Below are 22,111 nucleotides of genomic sequence, written 5' to 3'. Positions count from 1 at the left end.
GGAAAAGAAATGTCTGAAAGGAGGTTGCACTTCTGCACTTTCAGCCTGGTAAATGGGCAATGTCACAGGATGCGCTCGTATGGGCAATAATACATAAAATATTTTTTAGTGAAAAATATCTATCAACAGTTCCTCAAAGTGTCAAAAACCTATAGTTTTCGCAATCAAATATCATAAACATGTATTTATTATTATTATTTTAGTAACTATAAAGCAAGGATCATAATTGTTTTACTTGGTTTACTTTTTATTTTTTTATACCAAAAATACTCTAAAATATGTGAGCTGTGAGCCATAAAAACACCAGCACTATCAGATTTTTCACTGTCTCTTTCACTATATTTATTCAGAGTTTTCCCTACTCTGCTTACCCATTTATTACCTTAAAGAAATACCCCCAAACTACCCACTCAAAAAAATATGTTCACATCAGTATGATTTCACCGGCGTGTCCATGACAATTGCCCAGTCAAAATGGGGCGTAACCGGGCATGTTGCACCGTGGCCTTAACTAGGAATTGGCCATGGCCCAGACCAAGAGTTCGATGATGGAGATGATGATGATGATGATGATGATGGACACTCGAGGAGTCAGCCCGAACACGAGCAGAACAAAAGCTATATAGCAATGCCCTTGAGTGATCTATGCAAAGCAAAAGGCGGAGCCTAGGACCCGAGATCCGAGGATCGCTAGTGATCGTGGTTATGCGGTTGGTTACGGCCAAATGAAAGGTAGCCGTTGCCAGTAGCTCGCTGGTAGCCGACTAGTCATCAAAACTGGGAAATTAGCATAGACAGTTTCCAAGCCAGCCATTGCCAAAGTGCGTAGAAAATCATGAAAATGGCTACTGGAGTGGCCAACAAGCAATAGCAAAAGCACGATGCAGATGAATATACACATGGAAAAAAACAATAAACGTTTTTAAAAACTATTCTTAGGAATACAAATTTTAGAAAACTAAATAGAATATTTTTCAAGTGTTTCAGGAAATAATAAATATTATTATAAAACATTATTCTTACCTTACCTTTTTGAAAATATTTTAAGTGCTGAGCATAATCAGAGTGATATATCCTAGTTTAATTAAACGTTCATTTAAAAATCTTAAAAGCATATAAATACTTCCAGTATTCTTACTTAAATTGTTTTTTCATATTAAGTATTATATTTAACTAGTTCAGTCAGTTACTTTTTTCTCTGTGCAGATTTCTCGAACTCAAAGCCAGCGGCATTAATTTCATACAATTAATGGAAATTATATGAAATTATGAGTGGAACATTCCTTGTGAACATCACCCGGGACAACAACAATCCAGACGAAATTCACTGCCCGCCTTCAAACAGAATACTCCTCGCACTAACTTGGGTGGCAATTTCCATTTAGAGACAGGCCAAGCCAAATGAAAGAAAATTAAATTTTTCACTGTCTTCTTAATTGAAACATTAGCCAAACATTTTAGCTATTCCCACTCCCCAAACGCTCCACTCCTCTGTTCATTTACATTCAAATTAACTCGTAATGAAAACGAGTCGAGAAACTTTGACTTTGTCTGCTTGTTTTTCGTGGGGGTTGTGGCATTTAATTAGTTGCTCTGATTGTTGCTCCTCCGTCGTCCCGTTGTTGTTTCCCTTGTTTATTACTATTTGCTAGCCATTTCTTCTCGACTTAGTCAGTTAAATTATCCACGCCCAAGGATCTGTGTTTGTTTTGACACTCGTTTGATGTTCATTTGCTGCAGTTTAATGGCAGTTGGCAGTTACCTATGCGATTGAATGGACAATCAAAATTACAGGGTGGAAAACTGACCTTTGCAAAAGCTGCGAAATGGAAAGCAATGTCGTCATTGTTTTCTCACTTAATAGTTTTGATGTTTAAGGGTGAAATCATTGGTTGGTTTTATCGGCTTAAAGTTTTGGTCAGCAAAGGAAGTATTTTTAAAGAAGTTAAGGGTTTCTACAAATTTTATTAAGTTAATAAGCAAAATACGCCACATATTGGAAACCCTTAATCCTTCAAACCGTTTTAAGGATTTATTTTAAACAACTTTTAGTCGACGGAAATGAGTTTTTGTAATTTTTCCAAATTTCTTAATTTATTAATACCAACTATTCCGTTATTTAAAATATCATGTTACATTTACATCTGTCAACAGAAAAGATTGTTTTTAACAAAAAAATATTCATTTTTAATGAAATATCAGGGTTGTCATTGATAGAATTCTGGAATACACTTGCCACAACCCGTTCCCACCCACTCCCAAGGAAAGGCCACACCTCACAACCCACTGCCTTTATTTTTCCCATCACCCATTTCTCCGGGCGCAATGTTGCCGTGGCAAAAAGAAAACAAGAAAACAGCAACACGTGCCCCTTTTAATTAAAATAAATAAATAGGCGCAAACACATAAATAAACAGAACACCGAGCCATAGAATAACTACAATACCAAATAGAGATGATGGAGACGTTCTCAGTTTCTCTGTCAAAAATTGCCTGGGCCTGGTATTCAATTTCATGCATTTATTTGTAAGAGCGGGTTGTGCCCCGGGACAATAAGGGAGTTTGGAAAGGGGTGAGTTCCATTCCCCCCTTAAAGTATTCACAAGTTGGGGCGCCTTGAGCTATGTTATGCCTTTTTTGTACTGTGTATTCTTTGTGAAACGTGCGCATTTGAATTTGAGGCGAATTATTATTTAGTCGCGGCGAGACGCAAAACGTTTCTCGGAATAAAACATTTCCAACAACTTAATTTTTGTATACCGCAATTTGCATGTGGAATAAATCAAATGTAAAACGCATAAAAGACTCAGGAACACCCCCAATTGCACAGACATGAGTTATGGGTTAAGGTGAAGCAGGAACAGTAGCCTTTGTCTGGCCAGGATTATGACCATTTATTTGCCTGTCCGTCCTGAAAATGGTAAATACTCCTGTGGTGGGGCGAACGTTTCGGCTTAAGGCGATTTTCCTCCGTACAAGAAATCAAAATCAATGAAGATTTCGGCGTACAATGGAGCGTTTCGAACAGAAAGAGTGGCCTGCAATCGTTTGGCTTCCACTTTCTGGATTTTTGGGGACGAGTCCTTGGCTTCCTGAACTTTGCTGGCGCCCTTTCATGGATTATGCATCGCTTAGCTTGAGCAAAACTTTTCAACAAACTCAAATTATTTATAACTAATTGAAGGAGCCGCACTGCCAAGTCAAAGAACGACTTTTCCTTGGGTTTTAATTCGATTATTTTTCGGAAAACATTTTCCACAGAGTTCAATTTGTCAAAGTTAATTAAACCGAGTTAAGAACTTTATTGACCATTTCCTGCTCTCAACAAATGAAAACCAATCAAATTTAATGCGAATCCACCTCGATGCCAAAGTGAGGTAAAAGGAGAACAAAAAATATATCTGGTCCGGCCATTGGGCAAGATATAATAATAATTTATGTTATGGCAGCGCCAGAAGATCTGCAAACGATATATGTATGCTCCATGCCGACCGACATTTATTATATACTCTATCTAAACGGAGGTTCATAAGAAAAAGTTGAGTTTTTAAAACAAACTAAATAAATATGCAATAGATAGAACATATGTTTTGTAATTATTTTGAGTTCTGCTTTTGAAAGATATGTAATAATAAATTGTGAAGAAGATTTTGTTAAGCTAAGATTTTATTCTAAGCGAATTCAGTAATAAATACACTTTTATGATTTAAAGTTAGCCAGAGTCCTTTTATGTTATATCGCGTAGTAACCTTACCCTAAAACACTTTTTTCTGAAACGATCAATTACACCTGAAGTTTTTTAAATGTTATATTAATTTATTTTGTTACTCCAGGGTATTTGGACTTCATTTTTCTGGTCAGTTCTACTCCTTAATATTTTTCATATAAATGCACAAGTTTTTGATTGATTCAATCAAAACGATGCAAAACGCAAACGGCGATCAAGAAGTGGACTTGAAGCTAAAGCCAACGCGAAGTTGGAGGCATCAGGTTTTCTGCATGCCTGTCACGTAATTTATTGATTTAGCTCTTGGGAATACGAGAGACTGTTCGTGGATCGTGAAAAATGAAATGTTTGCCACTGCCAGCAGCAGAAGCAGCAGCTAAAAAACAACACTGCTAGAATATTTTCAAAAAAAATAAGTTTATTGTCAATCAATTAGTTTATGGTTTTATAAGATTTATTCTAAAAATCTGTCTTGTGAATAATTAGGAATTTCAAAAGTTAAAAACTTTATGTTGAGCAGAAATTAATGTGTAAGTCATTAATCAAACCACTCTTTGAAATCCATATAACAAAGCTATTATAACAAACATAGATTCGCAAATTTTAAAAAAAATGAAAACCAGTTCCCAAACCGTTTTTATTAGACAAAAAATTATATTTAAAGTTAGCTTATGATAAATTTGTTTTAAAAATAATTGTGCATACAATTTTAAGTTTTCAAACTGAATTTATATACAAATATATTTTATTTATTGATACTAAATGCCTAAGCCTTGCTATTCAAACAAGTCCTTTTGTTAATCATTTCTCTATGTGCACATGAGCAGACTGGCAAACTGGCATGATGGCTGACCGAACTGGACTGGGGCTGATTGGTTGTCGATCGATTTGGCTGCCGGCCAGACAAATTCAAATGCATTGGCCCCGATCTGTGAATGCAACTGCTTCAGGAGGAGGGCCGATAACTGAGGGAGGTGCGGGGATCAAAGGCACTTACGCATGTACGCCTCGAACGATACACAAAACATGATCATCGGCGGCCACAGCGATCATCGATCAACAGACAGACAGACATCGACGTCCCATCCCATCCCATACCATCCTGGGTCTCTCAGATAATGGCCGGCTTGCCATTTTGCATTTTTGCATTTTTGCATTTGTAATGAAACTGAAAACCAGAATGAATTGTAATTTGTTCGAAATCGAGCAGAAGCAGCCGCCAGTCCAAGTCCCAGTTTTTGAGCACAAGATATAAGATCAACAGCGCGTTAGACTGAAATTGCACTTCAGGATGTTCAAAGTGGTTGGGGATAAGGTTGCGGATGAGGTGGGAAGAGCTTGATAGGAATGAACTTGGGTAGGAGGCACAGTGGGCTAAAATAACAAACTCTTAGGTTGTAAAATTGTATAATACTGCTTACTAACCCCACTTCACAAGTGTATGTTTAAACAAATTAAACTTTAAGAAACTTAACTTAGTTTTATATCATTTAATTATTTGAAAAGACCCCATTCATTTAAGAAAAAAATTAAATATCTACAAAACGTGCGGCTATATATCATTTTGTTTTCCATTTTTTCATTCCTGACTGTCAAAGATAAAAATTTAGTTAAGGAAATGTTTTCTGGAACTTGTTGTCGCTTAGTTCTAAAACATCATTTCCCAAAATGGTAGTTTGGCAATAACCAACCCACTGTGCCATTTTTTAAAGCCTTTACCAGATCGCTTCCATTCGCTTCTTCATCTTTGGCCTGCAATTCGTATGTAAAATCGAGCATTTTCAACTGTTATCAGGCCCAGTCTTTTGGACTCTTGCCGCTGCTTTTACATACAGATCATCTCGCACTCCCCAAAAACCCCCTTAGTCCACAAAATAAAAAAAATAAACTCCACCGAAGGCAACGCAAATGGCAATTTAAGTCATTTTGTTTGCAGTTTTCCTTTTTTTGCGTACGATTTTTTCGAGTTTTGTTGCAAGGCGAAATCAAAATGGTTTAATATTATGCACAAATCGGGCGAGTTGCGTAGTAAATTATGGGCCATTAACCGAACAGGTAAAGCGAAAAGCGGTAGAGAGACTGCGAGGGGTTTACCTGGACCGGCCCCGGGTAATCAAATTTGTGTAAAAATGGCAGCAGGCCTTTGGGTGTAAAATGGGGGGCGGTGTCTTCGGCTGGAAGGAAAAACGCATCAGCACTTCCAGGGAAATGCGTGCTACCTGAAGGAAACCCACACCGCGAGAGAGAAAGACATAGTAGTAGTAAAGATGAGCTGCCTCGGGAGCAGCTGTTGCATCGTAAAAACTAATTTTAAAATCCTCTGTTTTTGCCTTACAGCGATCAGTCGGCTCGGGAATATAGCCTTAGGATGTGGCCGCTACTTCTTCTGCTGGCCTTAATTGCGCCCTCGTGGCAGGAAAATGCCACAGTGATCAATAGTAGTTATGTAACAAAGGCGGGATGCGAGGCTCTAGTCAAGGAGCCAAATCTCTGCGAGTGCCAGGATCAGGAGATCAAGTGCGAAAACCTCCAGTTGCACAGCGATAATCTGCAGCTATACGGCATCGGTTGCAGCATCTTCGATGCCAGAGGTTTTGGCTATATTCCACCTCTTCAAGTGGGTAATATTGGATCCCTGATCGTCCAGAACTGCGCTATACCGAATGCCCAGAGCATTAAATACCTACTCAGTAAATTAGGCGTGAACAACTATACCGAACTGGAGATATTCAACTACTTTGATCCGAAGAAAACCGATAGAGGAGAAGTTCTGCAGCAGCATTACACAGATCACGTGGACCTTAAAAAAGTGTCCATCATTGGCTTCAAGTCCACGTTGCCCGAAAATTTCTTTGAAAACATTCCAGCTCTAAAACAACTCTCCTTAAAGGGAAGTAGTGACCTGCCCGGAGCGATCCTTCATCCGCTGAAAAATCTTACCCATCTAGAAATTGTGGTCAAGAATTTGGGCAAGGTATCCGGCGATATATTTTCCAAGCAATCAAAAATGAAGCATCTGATGATCGATTGTGATGCCAAGAATAGCAGTGTAGAAATGTCCGCATTTGGACCTCAAGAACTGTGGCACATGACCGACCTTCAGTCGATCGAGCTCTTCAATTGCGGCGATAATGTGCCGACTGAATTGTTCTGGATGTCGGAGCAGTTGGCCTACATAGGAATAAGGAGCAACATTAGCTATCTGAGTAAGGACTTCTTGAAGGTGCAAAAGAAACTCCTAACTTTGCGATTGGAGAGGAACAATATAGCCAGGTTGCCCGACCAGCTCTTCCGCAATACCCCCCTGATTTTAGAAATACATTTGGCCTTCAACAATTTGGATCGCATTCAGAGGTGAGTTGTTTAAAAAAATGTTTATGTAAAATATAAACAGATTAAATTCTATTTGTTAAAAATACCTAAAAGTAATTGCTAAATACTCAGATATTTTAAAAACAAAATAATTCGAGATATATACATTTTTATAAGATACCTAATCCTAATATTTTTAATTTATGTTTTTAAAACCATAAACGAAAAACAAACCCTCTGTTTACCCCTACCAGCGGCCTTTTTGACAAGTTAAGGAACCTACAAGTGCTGAATTTGGAGCACAATCCGATAACAACCATCGCCCTAAATGCCTTTACTCCCATACCAACTGCCCATATCTACGTGGGCAAACTCTTTAAGGCGGCGAAAAATAATGCCGACTGGGCTCGGTCCACAAATGCCACAATCTGTGAGGAGGAGTATATCTACGGGGTGTGCATCTACTGCAAACGAGATGAGTATCTGGACCATTTTGCCGACTCGGAGAACTGCAACAAGCCGAATCCAAAGGCCAAGGATGTGCTGGCCAAGAAGGCCTACGAAAATCAGCTGAAGGCAATGCCCACTCACTCCTGGAAAAAGGCCAAGGAATGTAAGTATTCGGCAGACACAACTTTTATCCCATTCCAGTGATTTTTCGCCAATAATTTATATTAAATTTGACATGCGACTCCCCTTCCCAGTCAGACATTGCCAAATTGAAAACGAAATAAAAAGCAGAAAGCGCATGAAATACAAACAATATTAATATTTGTTGCTCGCTTTCAACGCCGGCGATGATATGGAAAGAAAGTTAGAGGTTGGTGCGAAGTCAACACAACATTTTTATATATAAATCATGAAGAAAAACAATTTATCTTTTGATTTGTAGCCAAGGGGTGGGTTGCTACAAAAATGAAAGAAAAGTTTTCCAGGGAGCAACATGTCAAATGTAATAAGGCCTAATGTTCTCTTCCTTTATTTTCGGAGGGCTGGAATGGATTGTAAGTGAAAGTCAGATGAAGAAAATCAAGTGAATTATGCGGGTTGCGAGGGGAAAGATTTCAGATTGCTATCATTTATGATAAAAAAAAAAAGCCAGCGACTGACAGAAGCAACAGGGAAGTAAAAAAGGAGGAATTTTTCAGTGTTATGCAAATCACATCTGACATTTCTTATTGTTGATCTAACATCTAACTTTGTATAGAGGAGAGGGGGCCCACTGAGCCGACAACTCATAAATGTCAAGGATATCACATGTTGAACTCTGTGGGTCGTCAGCGATGAAAGTAGATTGAACAGCAATCAAATGTAAATTTCTTTAAATGGAAAAGGAGTCATTTGGGGTGGCCTAAAGTCCTCTAAGCGTTCTAAATGGATGCTTAAAATAATCCAATTGAAGTGACACATATTTAGATGAAAGGAAACGCGAAAAAATATTAGAAATTATGTATGCAAAATATTGCATTGATATGCAATGTAAGTTAAATTGTTATATTGTAACAAAATTGTCAATATAATATTTTATATGACATTTAAATTATTAAAAATTGTATTTATTTCTTCTCGCAGTTTTTCTCTTTTATTGTTTACCAAAGTACTTATAAATTTAGATTTTAGGGAGAATCGAATGGCACAAAAAGTTAATTCCCAATCTTAGTTTTCTTGGTTAAATTTTAAAATTAACACTTCATCAGTTGTCACCCATTTTAAACAGCTAATGGGTGGCATCTTCGAATCGAATTCCCCAACTATTTTTTTTTTTAGGATTTTTTTCTGAGCTTACTTTAATGCGCTTTAATGCAGGCCATAACTCATGGCCTCACTTACTCAGTCAGTCGTCGGCGGGCTTCTAATCTCAATTTGCTGTTTGAGTTGCCACTAATAAAACGCACGACAAACTGACACCACTGGATTCGAAGTGAACCACTGACCACTGACCACTTTGGACGCCACCGACATCAACGATCCACATGCATTTATGCTGCTGTCGATACACGACATTGGATTTGGGTTTCTTTGTCGTTCTCTTTTTTTAGGCTTTCTGTGTTTCCGATAGACATAATTTGTCGGGCATGAGTTGACACTGACACACAGAAAGTCTAAAACAAGAGGAGATTGAATGTTTTAGAGATGGGATTTTTTTAGGTGGAATTTAGGGATTATCAAGGGGGTTAAAATATATTTAATCGAATTGAAATACTACGTAATATAAAAAATATTTTGTTATTTTTCTAATATTTGTACTGTTGGTATAAAGTAAAGTAAAATTGATGTCTTAATACATCAAATCTTTCATAAAACATTATAAATCTAATAGATTTTGGGATTTTAATTTTTTTAGAAATTGTGTGGCTATATTCTCAGCTTAGAAAGGATAAGCTGCTTAGAATCTATTGCAGTTAGGTTCAATAGGAGCATATAAAGAAGGTATTAGGCACCGAACCCCCCTAGAAATTATTCTATTGGCCCACCACTGGCCGCAACTGACCAGCGACAACAACTGGCCATCCACTTGGCCCCAGACTGCGACTGGCTCTCCACAAATGCAGCTTTTGTACTACTCGTATCTGGCGGATACATTTCAAAGCAATGCCAACTGGGCTGCGTTTATCGCCTGGTAGCCCCGCAGACCTCAGGAGTCGGGCCAGAAACAAACAGAGCAAAAGAGTGAGGGTCGTATGCGAAATTTATGGGCATCAACGTTCGGTTTGAAGCGAGATCCCGAAAAACCTGGACTCCGGACCCGCAGACTAGCTCCAGTGGCTGGCTTGGCATTTGTAATGCCTAAATGCTTTGGCGAATTGATTTTTGGTGTAAACGATGTGCAATTTTAATGGATTGTGCTGCCAGATAAGCCGAAGGAGGATACACCGCATTTATGTGTGGTATAGCAATATAGCAGGGGTCCCAACTTGGTCCGATGCGATGCGAAACGTGGCTTGTCGTGTGTCGTTTAATTGAATTTGTTTTGATTAGTTGCCCGATGTGTGTGCCGGCATTTTGCAAATGCAGCTTAAAGTTTTCTACCGCTCGACTTTTAAGCTCAAAAAAAAAAGGGCATGCAAAAAAAACAAGAAGGGGAAAAAAACGTTTGGGCCTTGAGGCATCCAGCTAAATTGACATTGTTCATAGTCATAACATGACGGAAAAATGTCAATTTAAATATTTGCAAATATTTTAACAAGGCATGCCCCAGCAGCGCTAATTTCGCATGTGCGAAATAAAAATTGTGCACATTTTTTTGCGCCAAAAAATAAGAGAGCCCGAAAAAGGTGCAACAACTTTTTTAATTAATTAAGGGAATGATAACGAGAGCGCCGGGGGCCAAAGAAAATATTATGCAAAAATTGTGAGTCAAGAGAATGCGAAAAATGTTTGGGTTGGAAAAGGTTAACACAATGGTAGGGTTACAAAGTTGTACGAAATATAAGCTTCGTTGGAGGATGTATTTAACAATTTATAAACATTTTTTGTTAACTTTTTTGAAAATAATAAAAAACAATGCACAAATAATAATTCAATAACAAAATATCACATTAAATCAAAAAATCAAAAAAGGAAACCAAATTTAATCTCCAAAAGATTAATTTTGTTATCTAGGCTAAAAAAAAATGACTATTTTAGAAGCAAAATTTACCACAAGGGAAAATATTACAGCAAGCTTTCTCAACAACAATTATGAGTACGGACTTTAAGAACATTTTTTGAAATTCTTTATACAGCTTATGTTGTATTGTGAATATTTACCAGAATCGTAATTGGCTCTCACTATAATCCCATTGATTCCCCTGCTCTTGATTTAAGAGCCTTGAATTTTCCAATGGGATTCGAATGACCCCAAGCCAGAGTTAAATCGTTCGGAATTCGATTCCATTCACAAGTCAATTAGACAGTGAGAAACCAAACACAGAATGCCATATAGCCCCCTGGCCGTTTAATTCGCAATCTCCATTTGAGTTTGAATGACAGGCGGCAGTGCAGTTAACTTGTTGATTTTGCCAAAAGAAGGGGTCAAGTTTGGGGGCAGGTTAAGTCCCAGCCGGAAATCTCGGCAGAATTTCAATTGTTTATGCATAGAAGTCAATTTGTGAAGCGAAACTGGAGTCGTAGGCAATTTGTTTGGGAGCCTGTGTATGCATTTCAATTAGAATAAGATTGACAGCTAAGCTCGGGGAGTGAAACTGGGATCGGAACCGAACAATTGGGATATCCTCGTGTCCGAAAGCCCGCACTGCACTTGTACTTGCACTTCCACTGACCGATAAGGTTATGCACTTGGCTTGTGGTTTTTCGAATTTAATTGAGTTTAATTGATTCGGTTTGGGAACTAAGGGGAGTCTGTGTGCACTCACTTTTGGGGTGGCTTTCAACCGGGAATTATGTGGTGGGGTGATCGGTTTTAAAGTTGCACTCTGCTTTTGACCGTTTAAATGTTGCATGACTTCCAGAGGCTCGCAGTTGGTAGCAGTGAAAAATTGCAGCTGTCAGCGTTGGCCAGAAAAATGATTTGTTGATTTTGTTTCTGGGTTTGAGGAGCTCGTGGGGTTGCATAAATCATAAAACGCTTTACATATTGGATGGCAGCCCATTCTTGGTACACGTATGCAATTAAACTTAATATAAATGTCTGGTAATTATTGTGTCTGGATTGCATGAGCTGCGGCTGCTTTAACTAATAATTGACTCAACAAGCGTACGAAAAACGTATCTAAATTAATAATCTTGCACTTTCAGATCCCGAGAAGGAAGAGCAGCCTTAAATTCCAAACGCTTCACTGGGATTTTACGCATCAGTACTAACTAGTATTTGGATTTATGAATTGTTTATGTATACAACCATAATGAGATTAAAATAAACTGAAATTAGAGTAAGCTGAAACTTCAGTGTTCTTAGTGCATATAATTGCTTTGTGTCTTTTGAGTAACTTTAATGTACTTCTTGTACTTTTTTTAATTTGGTAGGTGTTAATGATTTACGAAAACCTTTCAGTAGATAGAGTTGAGTTTATTCATTTAATTATCATATTATAATATAAACAAACTATTATTGTCTATAAATATATTTTTTTCTAAACATAAAAAAAATGTGCTCAATTGTGTTAAATTTTAAATTAATTAAAAGATTCCAGTTAGCAAACATATATTTTTGTAACCACACACTAAAAACTAAAATTAAGTAATGACTACAACATTTTTTTTCCTTTCCTAATAAAAAATGCTTACTTCTTCATAATTCCAGTGTAACCCTCAAATAGCTCCACAACATTGGGTTGTATCGTCCTGCAGTTATAGCTATTAGCCCTGCAGAAAACCAAAAAGACACACAATAGCATTCCATTTGCCATGGAACTAATATTTGCCAAAAATGCCAAAACAAAACGACTGGCATAAAAATCACAATAAAACAAAACAAAGCAAGAAAAACAGGATGATGGAACCCGAAGGCGACTATTGTAGCTTTGGTCATGGGTGGGTGTTAATAGCAGGGAGAAATGGGTGGCCGAGAGCCCCTGAAAGCTTTCTCCAGTATCGCTCCTTTTGTATGCGATGTGTTTACATGGTGATTTTTTGTTGGCACGCGATATCCTTTCTCCCGCCGCCCTGAATTTTTACCCTCCGAGTGCCACCCCCTCCGCATTTTATTTCCCCCAGTGTTTGCTCCTTTCGGGCTGTCTGTCATATGTGAACTATGAAATGGCTGGCAAACATTCAACTATTGTTTGCATTAGTTGGTCCTTTTCAGCTTTTCGGTTTGGCCAAATGCCCCGCATAATTGCTGCCGCTGCTTTGTCCATTAAACAATGGGAAAAACACCGACACCGGCAACAATAGCAACATTTGTCGTTAGTTATTCATGTGGATTTAAAACCAAGTCGCTGCCACACTGAAGTTAATTAGGCGGTTAATAAAATGACTACACGCGGAGTTTCGACAAAATAACAATTATCTTAAATAAATAAATAAACGCTAGTTTTAAAATATTTGTTTGAAAATTTTTCGCTCTTATAAGGATTACCACAAAGCATAAATTTACCCATTTGTTCCGCGTTAAATAATATTAAAAATATAAAAAAAGATAAAAAATATAAATTCTGCAATTCTAAAACTAAGTTTAAAATCATGCCAACATTTTAATCTTGAACCACAAATTTCATGAGTGGATATAAGTGGCTTATTATTCCTAAACTTCCCAAATTAATATGAAATGGTCGCCGGTCAATTTAGTAATCATATTTTAAACCCTGTGAACTAAGAATATATTTATCTTAAAACCTTGCACAACAGTTTGATAAAGATATAATTTTAATGCTTAACTTATCCAAAAGACCAGATAAATTCTTTGAGTGCTTAGTGCACCTGAAAGCCAGCGAAATATTGCAATTGCAGGAGGTGTTCTCGTTCTCTTTCTCTGACGGTGTCATGTCTGTATTGCTGGATGCAAACAGCAACGGCAAACAACCAAACAACCGGCAGAAACAAGAACAGCAGCTGTAAATTTATGCACGCACATGCAGCTGGCTGCATTTTTTGCAAGGCTCTACTGTTGCATGTTGCCGCCTTTTTGGGGCGTTTTTCCGCAATGCTCCGAATGTTGCAGGTGCAACAGCAGCAACGCCAGCACGTGGCATGTGCAACAATGATGTCAAACAAAATACTCAGTTGCAGATCTAAGGTGAAACCGGTGGGGGTGTCCAAACATATACATTTCTGCCTTGATTGGTTTGTCACCACACATTGTCGCTGGGCCGAAAAATTTCAAATGCCTGTCGACGGCATTTGTAGCATTTTGTAGCTTGGAAATTGGCTTGAAAAAATTTACAAACTAACAAAAGGTTAAAAAAATATGTTTGGTTATGCAAATTCAAATTAAAAGCTTTCTCAGTTCCTATTAGAACCTTTATTCATCCTTCATTCAACATTTTTGATTCACCCAAAAAAACATTGGCATAGAAACTAAACTATTGTTACACGAGTTTTTTGGGTGTAGATATGTAGAAATAAAATAAATCATAAACAAAACTCAAGAACAATACAAACACGTCTTTAAAAAAGTATTCAAAAACAAATAGTGTTTTCGTCCAATTTCTTCGATAACCCCTTACTTCATGCCCATTTCGTTGAGCCACTCCCCCAATTCAAATATTTCCGCATTACCTCGATCGTTAATATTGACTTCGCCCCAACCAAGTAGCCACTTAGCCGGGCTTTAACAAATAGCCCGTAGGACAATTGGCCCAGCCATCGAATAACGACAAAACGCATGAATAATGCAGGCTATTTACTAGGAGCCCGCCCCACTCGCCAATCATCAACGCCTAAGCATCGAAATTAGCGCAAACAGCAATTAAAAATGCTTGAATGCATTTAATTATTTTGTTGATTGTTTGGGCAAATATGTATGTTCAAATCAGAAAAACTAATCAAAAATGCAATAGAAAAATACATTTAGCGCAAATTAATTAAAATTATCGAAGCGAACGGACAAATCAACAGAAAAAAGGAGTGAAATAACAAATGGCAGAGCCAAAGCAACTAATTAATGAGTTGATTAATAAACAATTAGACGTCGAAACAGGAAAAATAGTTACCAAATCGATGGCAATTTATGAGCTGGTAATTGACGCCCACACACACACACACACGAAAAACCGGGCCCATAAATCAGCTTTTTGGCCAAGTGGCGACTGTTGTAAATCAAGTGAGCCTAAGCCTAAGCCCGAGCCCAAACCAGCCAACTTGTTTGCTCTTTTTTTTGGCATGCAAACTTAGCCCAGCTGGAGTTGAAAAGTCTGGAGGAGAATAATAAAATAAAAGGTAGTTGGTATGCCTGCCCACTCTCAGATCCCCGGCTAGATACCCGAAAATTTTTATTTAACCTCCTCCGAAAGCGTTCCTTAGGCACTAGCCTAGCCAGAAAAGTGGGTGGAGCAGCCGGGATCCCGGTGGCAGCCACTGCACTTGGCTTCTGCAGTTGCAAATTTCATACTTCGGCCTGATACCTGGTACCCGGCCACGCCCACTCTTTTTCTTCCAGCCTCCACCTCCTCCTCCTCCTCCTCCTCCTGCTGCTGCTGCCCTGGGGTTCTTTTTTGGGCCCATACACACACTCACACACACACACACACACACACAAACAGCAACTAGCGAACTGATTGTTCAGATAAGTGGGCCCACGACTTGACTATGCCTTTGGTCGGGAATACAATACCCGTATTGGTTCAAGTCGCAAGCGCAAATATGTTAATTGCAACAACGCGAAACAGAAGCTGAAAATGTTGGGAGGAGACGGTTTTCATTTTCAGCGAGGTGTATTGTGGGAGTTCAAATAGCAATTGAAATAAATGTTCCAAAAGCGTTAATTACTTCATTAACAAGCAAATTACCATGGAAATTAAGGCATTATCAAGCTGAAATGGAAAAGTTAACTTTTTAGCAATACTTTATTTAATTTTCCATCAGATAAGACATTTTTGTACTATAGGTTCAAATAAACTATGCCTGCATTTTGTATATTCTAAAAATATATATGTAATAACATTTTTGTAACGTTTTGGGTCAATATAGTAAAAAAAATTGTTTTGTATACATACTAATTTTTGCTATTTTCTTTTTTTATTTAATGCTATTTAAGTGGACAATGTTTTTTTTTTTCTTAGTCATATACTGTATAGTGACTTAAACTACAGTTAAAAAAAATTTTGCATAAGTTATTATTACATGAATTTTAAGCCATTCGGTTTCAAAAATGTCTGAATAAGATAAGTATTAAATTAATATAAGTATTAATTAATTATATATTATATATATTTAGTTTGAAATAATTATTAATTTAATACTGTCTGTTGATTATTTTCAAGACACACTTGGTAAAGCTTAACTTTTAATTTTTTTTGGTGTAGTTGCCAGAGAGTTTCCACGGGCCAAAATGAGTCAAGGAATGGCAGAAGTTTCGGCAAATTGAAATTAATTTAAAGACACAAAAAAGCGTTAATTGAACAACACTAGGGCCAACATTTGATTGCTTAATTTACATGAAAATTAACTAAACCAGAGGCTGGGTGCGATGGCGAAATCACAGGAAAGCCGAAATAGCAGTGGAAATTCCAAAATAGAACCAGAATTAATGGTCTCAGGGCCAAGGAGTCATCCCTTCGGTGGCGAGGACAGTGCGGAGTTCATAAAGACGCAGACCATTAAGACGTTTTAATTCTTGATTTTACACCCTTGTCGTGGGCACTTTTTTTTTTGGGTCCAAGGAGTCCGAGAACTCGGTCGTGGCTCATGACCCACGAGGGCTGTCAATTTCTGGGCTTTATGCCCCTCGTCCGTTGTCGTTTTATTTTTAATTTCGTCTGAGCGAGTCTTTTTTATGCCGTCGAGGCTCATTAGATTTGCAAAATGTTTCGCTTTTCTTCGCCGGCAATGGTGGTCGTTAACGTTATTAGGTTCTTGGTCTCTGACACCCGCGCCATGGCAATATGCAATTGGATTAATAAATGCCATTAGGCATTGCAAGTGTTTTATTTTTATTCCATTTTTTGGGATGGATAATATGTATTTATGCTGTCATTTTATGCCACATTTAAGTAGAGTTATGGGCAAGGACAGAAAAGAATACAAAGTGAAATGTTGGAAGAAGAAATTCGGACAGAAATCAATATGCAATATGCTTTAATTTAAATTTTTAACAGATTAATGGTTAAGGTAGAAAATTAAATTAAAATCTTAATTTATATTTTAAAAAAATGTATAGAGGAAATATTTCATGTGCTTAAATATTATGCCACTTTAAGTCGCGTTATGTGACGAAAAAAGAAAATATAAATTTGACGAGGATGATACGGAAAAAGAAATGGAAATGAGACAAATGTCAACAATCGTTGGGTTATTTTGTCTTTTCATGGGGTGACTTTGTGGGTGTGACCCCGACACTTGGCAAACACATTTTCCAACAGCAATTAGACCAGCGCGTTTTTTATTTTAATATAAATGAAGTGAAATTAAAAGGCAACTGTTGACAAAGGCCCGAGAGTCACATGTGGTTACGGGCAGTGGCAGCCGAGTTCGACGGTCATCATCAAAGCAGACGCACGTGTCTGGGCGGTCAACTTGGTCCTGAAGCAAATGCTTTTGACACCTTTCAAGCGAGTGGGTGTGAAAAAAGCCCTGAATAAAAGGTCACAAAGCCGGACAATTGAAGAGGTCGTTGTGGTCGGGGTCATTCGAATCCCCAACATCATCCTTCAGCTGACAGCAGCAACGCCCCGAGTTCATAATAATCAAAAATCTCTGACCACTTGCTAATGAGGGAGTTCAGCCGGAGCTCAGTGAACTCGAAATTCGAGAAACTTAAGTAACGAAACTTAGATTCTTCTCAATAACTTCCAAGCTGACACCTTTTGTGATCTCGAATGGTCAGGTGTATTGGTCAAGAAACTGAGGTCATAGTTTACAAAGTTCACACACATTAGGCATGCAAAATGGGTGATATTCATGGTTTAGTCACATTAGCCTTAAAATAATTTTCTAAGACCTTAATAAACAAAAATATAATATATATAAATATAAATATAAGGACTAAGTAATTATATACTTATTTCTGGAGCCGCCTAAAAGGAAATTTTAAAATAAAATAGTCTAATATTTTCATTCAAAAAAAAACATTTAAAGTTTAAAAGTTTAATTAATAATAAATTTTTAGCATTCTAATCAAAGGTATATAAAAATGGTGTCTTTGCTTATTTAATTAGTAAAAGCTATTTACTTCGCATACTCCATCTTTTTAAACACATATCAGAAAATAACCAAATTTTGGCAAAACCCCTGGGATTGCGTGTTCCCCAAATCCCAGTCGCCAAAAATTCCGCCGACGCCCAAGTAAATTCAATTCTTTTCCGGCAAACGAAACTAAATGAATTAAAAGTGTTCGTCTGTGGGTCCTCCCCATTTACAAATACGTGTACATAGGCAACTACCACGCTTACAGGAGGTGGAAAAAATAATTAAATGATAAACTAATCTACACCCAAGCCTTTAATAACCAGGCGCCAAAAAGGAGGAAACGAGAGGCCAGAAACTGATAGAGTTAGAGATATTGGTGTATGAGTTTGGGGAAAATGTGGGCAGAAATTGGGAGAAAAATGGCAAGGGATATATGCCCGACCGGGTGTCCTTGCTGGGTTCGCCGCCTGGGCAAATAATTATTATTTTTCGAAACTATAAATCTGCTTACAAAATATTTTCGTGCATTTTTCTCCAAGCCACCCACAGCGATGGGGGTTAAATGGTAGGGCAGTGTGGGGTTAAGGTGAGGGGAAGCACCAGACTGCGCCAGCTTCGGCAATGATATACAGTTTTCAATTAAAAATTATAGTCTAATGAAATTTTCCAGCATCGCCGGCAGCAGAGTTTTCTGGGCTTTTTATTTTTTTGGTTGCGGAAAGAAGTAGAGGAAAATAAAGTTAATTGCCAGTTTCTATGGGTAAATATAACCTTTTAAAGGTTTTGCAGAAAAAGGTTTCCCAATCACCTTTAGTTTGTATTATGTTGCCCTCACTATTCCCATTTATTTTCATGTTTTCCTGTGGCTCCAACATTTTGTCATCTTGTTGGCACTCTTTTGATTTATGCTATTTACTTTTTATCAAGCTGCCGTCTGCACGGGCTCAAAAATAATTACAAAGCTGGGTACCTCCCACCTTATCCCAACTCCTTCTTGGCTACATTTTTCGATCAAATTTCTTAGTTTACAAAAACTACTGGCCAACACACACTCACACATGCACCCCAGCCACAAAATATTTTGGTATGAAAAATGTCCAAATTGCTAACCGAAAAATGTCCCTTAAAACTGTGGATATGGCAGGGGAAATTCTGCTCTATAGTTTGCTTTTTGTTTGCTTTCCAATAGTTGCCTTCTGCCCTTTCCCCCCAACACAAAAAATGTGGAAGATGAGGACGATGAGCACCTGTCCCATAACTGGAACCCTGTCCCTTGCATGTTATCCAAAACATTGTTGGTTTTAGTTTTTCCGGACTATGGTCTATAGTTTGAGTAATTTGCTTTTAAGCGGTTTTTAATATCAAAGTATTGCCGAAATATTTCCTAAAATGCGAGTGCAACCAACCCCCAATGCGACACGAAACTTTTCATCCCGAAAATGCGTAGAAAATCTGTTTGAAATTGTTATGTCATTTTTATGCAAAATATTCTCAAAATAATAGAAACAAAAAACGCTGAGCTGGACCTCGCGCCTTGTGACTGTCATAAAAATGTAGAAAGTCGTAACATTTAAAAGCTGTTCTCATGAACATAATGGGATCAGCGGGGAAACCCTAAGACCCAGAAAACAAAAACGAAAGTGAAGAAGTCATCAAAATGTAACTCAAGACATTTGCCGAGACTAATTTCTGTCCTGTCCAGGTTTTTCGTGGGCTCATTTTGCCATTCGTTTCACTTTTTTGTTTTTTTTCCTTTTTTTTTGGGGGGGTTTTTTCTCACCCCAACAGTTCATTAGCCAAAATTTACAGTCACTTTTGGAAAATGCAACCGAAGTTGTACACAAATGTAGGCTCAAAAAGGTGGCTTTGTTTTTGAGGGATGTAGCTATACTGTAGATACTTTGCTCTAAACATCTGAGGTCCTCGTCCACAATTACCATGAATATTAAGCCACAATAAGAGCCAAAAGCTACGAACTCAACTCTCGCAATTGATGGAGCCACAGATGTTTCAGTGTGGTTTTGGTTTTTGGGGTTTCGGCCAGGTAATTGAAGGAGGGTTGGCTTACCTTTCGGTGGGGTGTTTCCAAATGGAGATATTCCAGAAGTACCAAATGCATTTTTAATGAAATTTATGTAGGTTTGCATTAGTAAGTGAAATGGGAATGGAAAATGTTGTTCTGCGATGTGGTTTGAGAATGTAGTTAACGTAACGTAACGAATGTGGTAACGTAAGTACAATTATTTTAATTTGTTCTGTTTTGAAATTCACGAAAACATAACCAATGATATTATGAGCAGTCACTGTTCTCTTGAAATACTAGTCAAATATAATATTATTTTAATATCAATAACTTTTCGAACACAGGTTCAACCACTCACGCACTTTAAATGTAAGTCAAAAAAAAAATCAAAGAAGCATACAAAAAACTTTCACATTTTTGGGCTAATCAAGTAAAGTCCCTGGAGAAATGCGGATTCATTTAAAAATTCCAAACAGCAAGTTACCCTTACAGAACATTCCCCTTCCTCTGATTTTTGTTGGCCTGCATCCAGTAAACTACCCATTACATACGCAGTTAACTCAATTCCTCTCTTTTCTGTCCATTTGCAATGTTGGCAGCCAAATTGAATTCAAATTCAATTTGAACTTTTCAATTTGGGACCGACAGAGGGAGGATAACAGCAGCAAAGCACATTTCAAATGCGTAAAATGTAATGAAAATTATGAGTTGAACCTGAACCTGATCCTGAACTTAGCCGAAAAAAAAGTGAAAGCTAAATGAAATTTTACAAACCAAATTGTTCATGCACTTTTGAGCAACACTTTCAGCGTTAACAGGGCAGACAGAAGCTCAGACAGTTGGCCAAATGAAATGAAACATACTCGTAAATTTAAATTGAAATTGAAATACGGCAAACTTCAGACGTGAGTTGTGTTTTTGTTGCCCTTCGTTGCCGCGGGCAGCGTTTTTGTAGCTGGGTGTGACATTCGACGCCCGATGATGGGCAAATTTTCCCCATTTTCCACCCCACTCCCCGCACAGACACCCACTAGTTATGACAGTTACAACTTTAATCAGACAGCACCCCATCCACCATTTAGCACATTCATAACCAGCGAAACTTTTACGAGGCACTTGGCCAGTTGACGAGCTCTGGACTTCAGTTATCCAGGTACATCCGCCGCACAGAAAAGGTCCTGCACGTTCCACATTGTTGACCAAACATAAAAAAGATGTTCGCCGTTAAGTGCTTTTAGTATTGTAACTCGACAGGGAGTTACCCTTTACACAAAGATATTAAAATAATACATTTTTAAAGTTGCAAGCAAAAACAAAAAATTTGTTTGTTTAATTCAATTCAATTCGATTTCTACAATAGCTATATATATATATATTAAAAGATCAAAATCGCTTATATATTTAGTTTGAACATGTTAAAATTATGTATACATTTATTTACATTAAAATCAGTCAAGATTACCCTCAAAATTATATAATCTTTGATTTAAAAGCAAGTGATTATAAAATTTAATTAAAAAACATTTTATAATAAATAGGGTCCCAAAAATAAAAATATATTATTTCAATTTATAAATAAAGCCATTATCGATCTAAATTTGAAAGCATTTCCATTTAGTGTTATGTATAATAACAGCTGAACCCATTATTGTATAGGGTATTTTGAAACGATACAACATCCAAACACGAACCCATCGAATGCATTCACAGCAGACAGGTCTTCGTTGCACTTCTTTATATTTAGTGCCCACAAAAGAGTGCTCTGCACCCAGAATCGAACCGAAAATCCAAAATAGGACCAGACACACAATCCCAAACTGCCGCCCAAAGTCTGCCGGGGCCAACCAACAATTATTATTTTACAAATTGATATTTATGAAGCAATTTACAAAATGTTTTTACGCCAAACGACTTTTGCAATCGCCGGAGTTTGGGAGTCCGAAGCTTGCACAAACATTGCACAGATTGCAGTCGAGGCCGGGTCCGGATTTCGTCCAGTACCCTTGGACCGTGCTGCATTGGCATTGCAGTCGGGGCAAAAAATGTCATGAATTTCATTCAGCAAGGCACAGAAGGAGGGCCTGGAAAACGGTTGACTTGTCCCCAGCGAGGCCCGACAAATGTTTATTAATTTTATTGAACAATTAATTAAATGCGGGCAAAATGTTTTGTCAGCGGCAATGCCAAACGACAGCTGCAAACGATGACGACGATGGCCTTTGGTTTGTTGCACTGAGCCTGCAAGTATGCAGCGCAATATTAAAATACCACAAAAACGTGACTCCAAGTCGAGGGGTCAGAGGTTATGGGCATTTAACAGGGAT

The 22,111-nt window shown here is 37.8% G+C and overlaps 2 protein-coding genes across 3 annotated transcripts in view; both read left to right on the top strand.

The window, feature by feature from the left end:
• Positions 1-11,921, top strand: part of LOC128261641 (toll-like receptor 3) — a 52,171-nt gene extending 40,250 nt beyond the window's left edge. Inside the window, exons 2-4 of one of the 2 annotated variants that reach the window (XM_052995426.1) lie at positions 6,065-7,081; positions 7,294-7,652; positions 11,777-11,921. In XM_052995426.1, coding sequence (XP_052851386.1) covers positions 6,096-7,081; positions 7,294-7,652; positions 11,777-11,802 — 1,371 coding nt within the window. In that variant the 5' untranslated portion in view covers positions 6,065-6,095 and the 3' untranslated portion in view covers positions 11,803-11,921. Of the gene's footprint in view, positions 1-6,064; positions 7,082-7,293; positions 7,653-7,747; positions 7,948-11,776 lie in introns of those variants that run through there. The other variant, XM_052995427.1, reaches the window with a different exon arrangement.
• LOC128261653 (protein cornichon) overlaps positions 10,540-22,111 on the top strand; it is a 102,522-nt gene continuing 90,950 nt past the window's right edge. The window contains exon 1 of the mRNA XM_052995439.1: positions 10,540-10,545. The gene's annotated coding sequence lies outside the window, so the exon portion shown is untranslated. The remainder of the gene's footprint in view (positions 10,546-22,111) is intronic.

The sequence above is a fragment of the Drosophila gunungcola genome, unplaced genomic scaffold (genome assembly GCF_025200985.1).
Source record: "Drosophila gunungcola strain Sukarami unplaced genomic scaffold, Dgunungcola_SK_2 000001F, whole genome shotgun sequence".
Classification (NCBI taxonomy): Eukaryota; Metazoa; Arthropoda; class Insecta; order Diptera; family Drosophilidae; genus Drosophila; species Drosophila gunungcola.
This window is presented reverse-complemented; position numbering and strand designations above follow the sequence as displayed.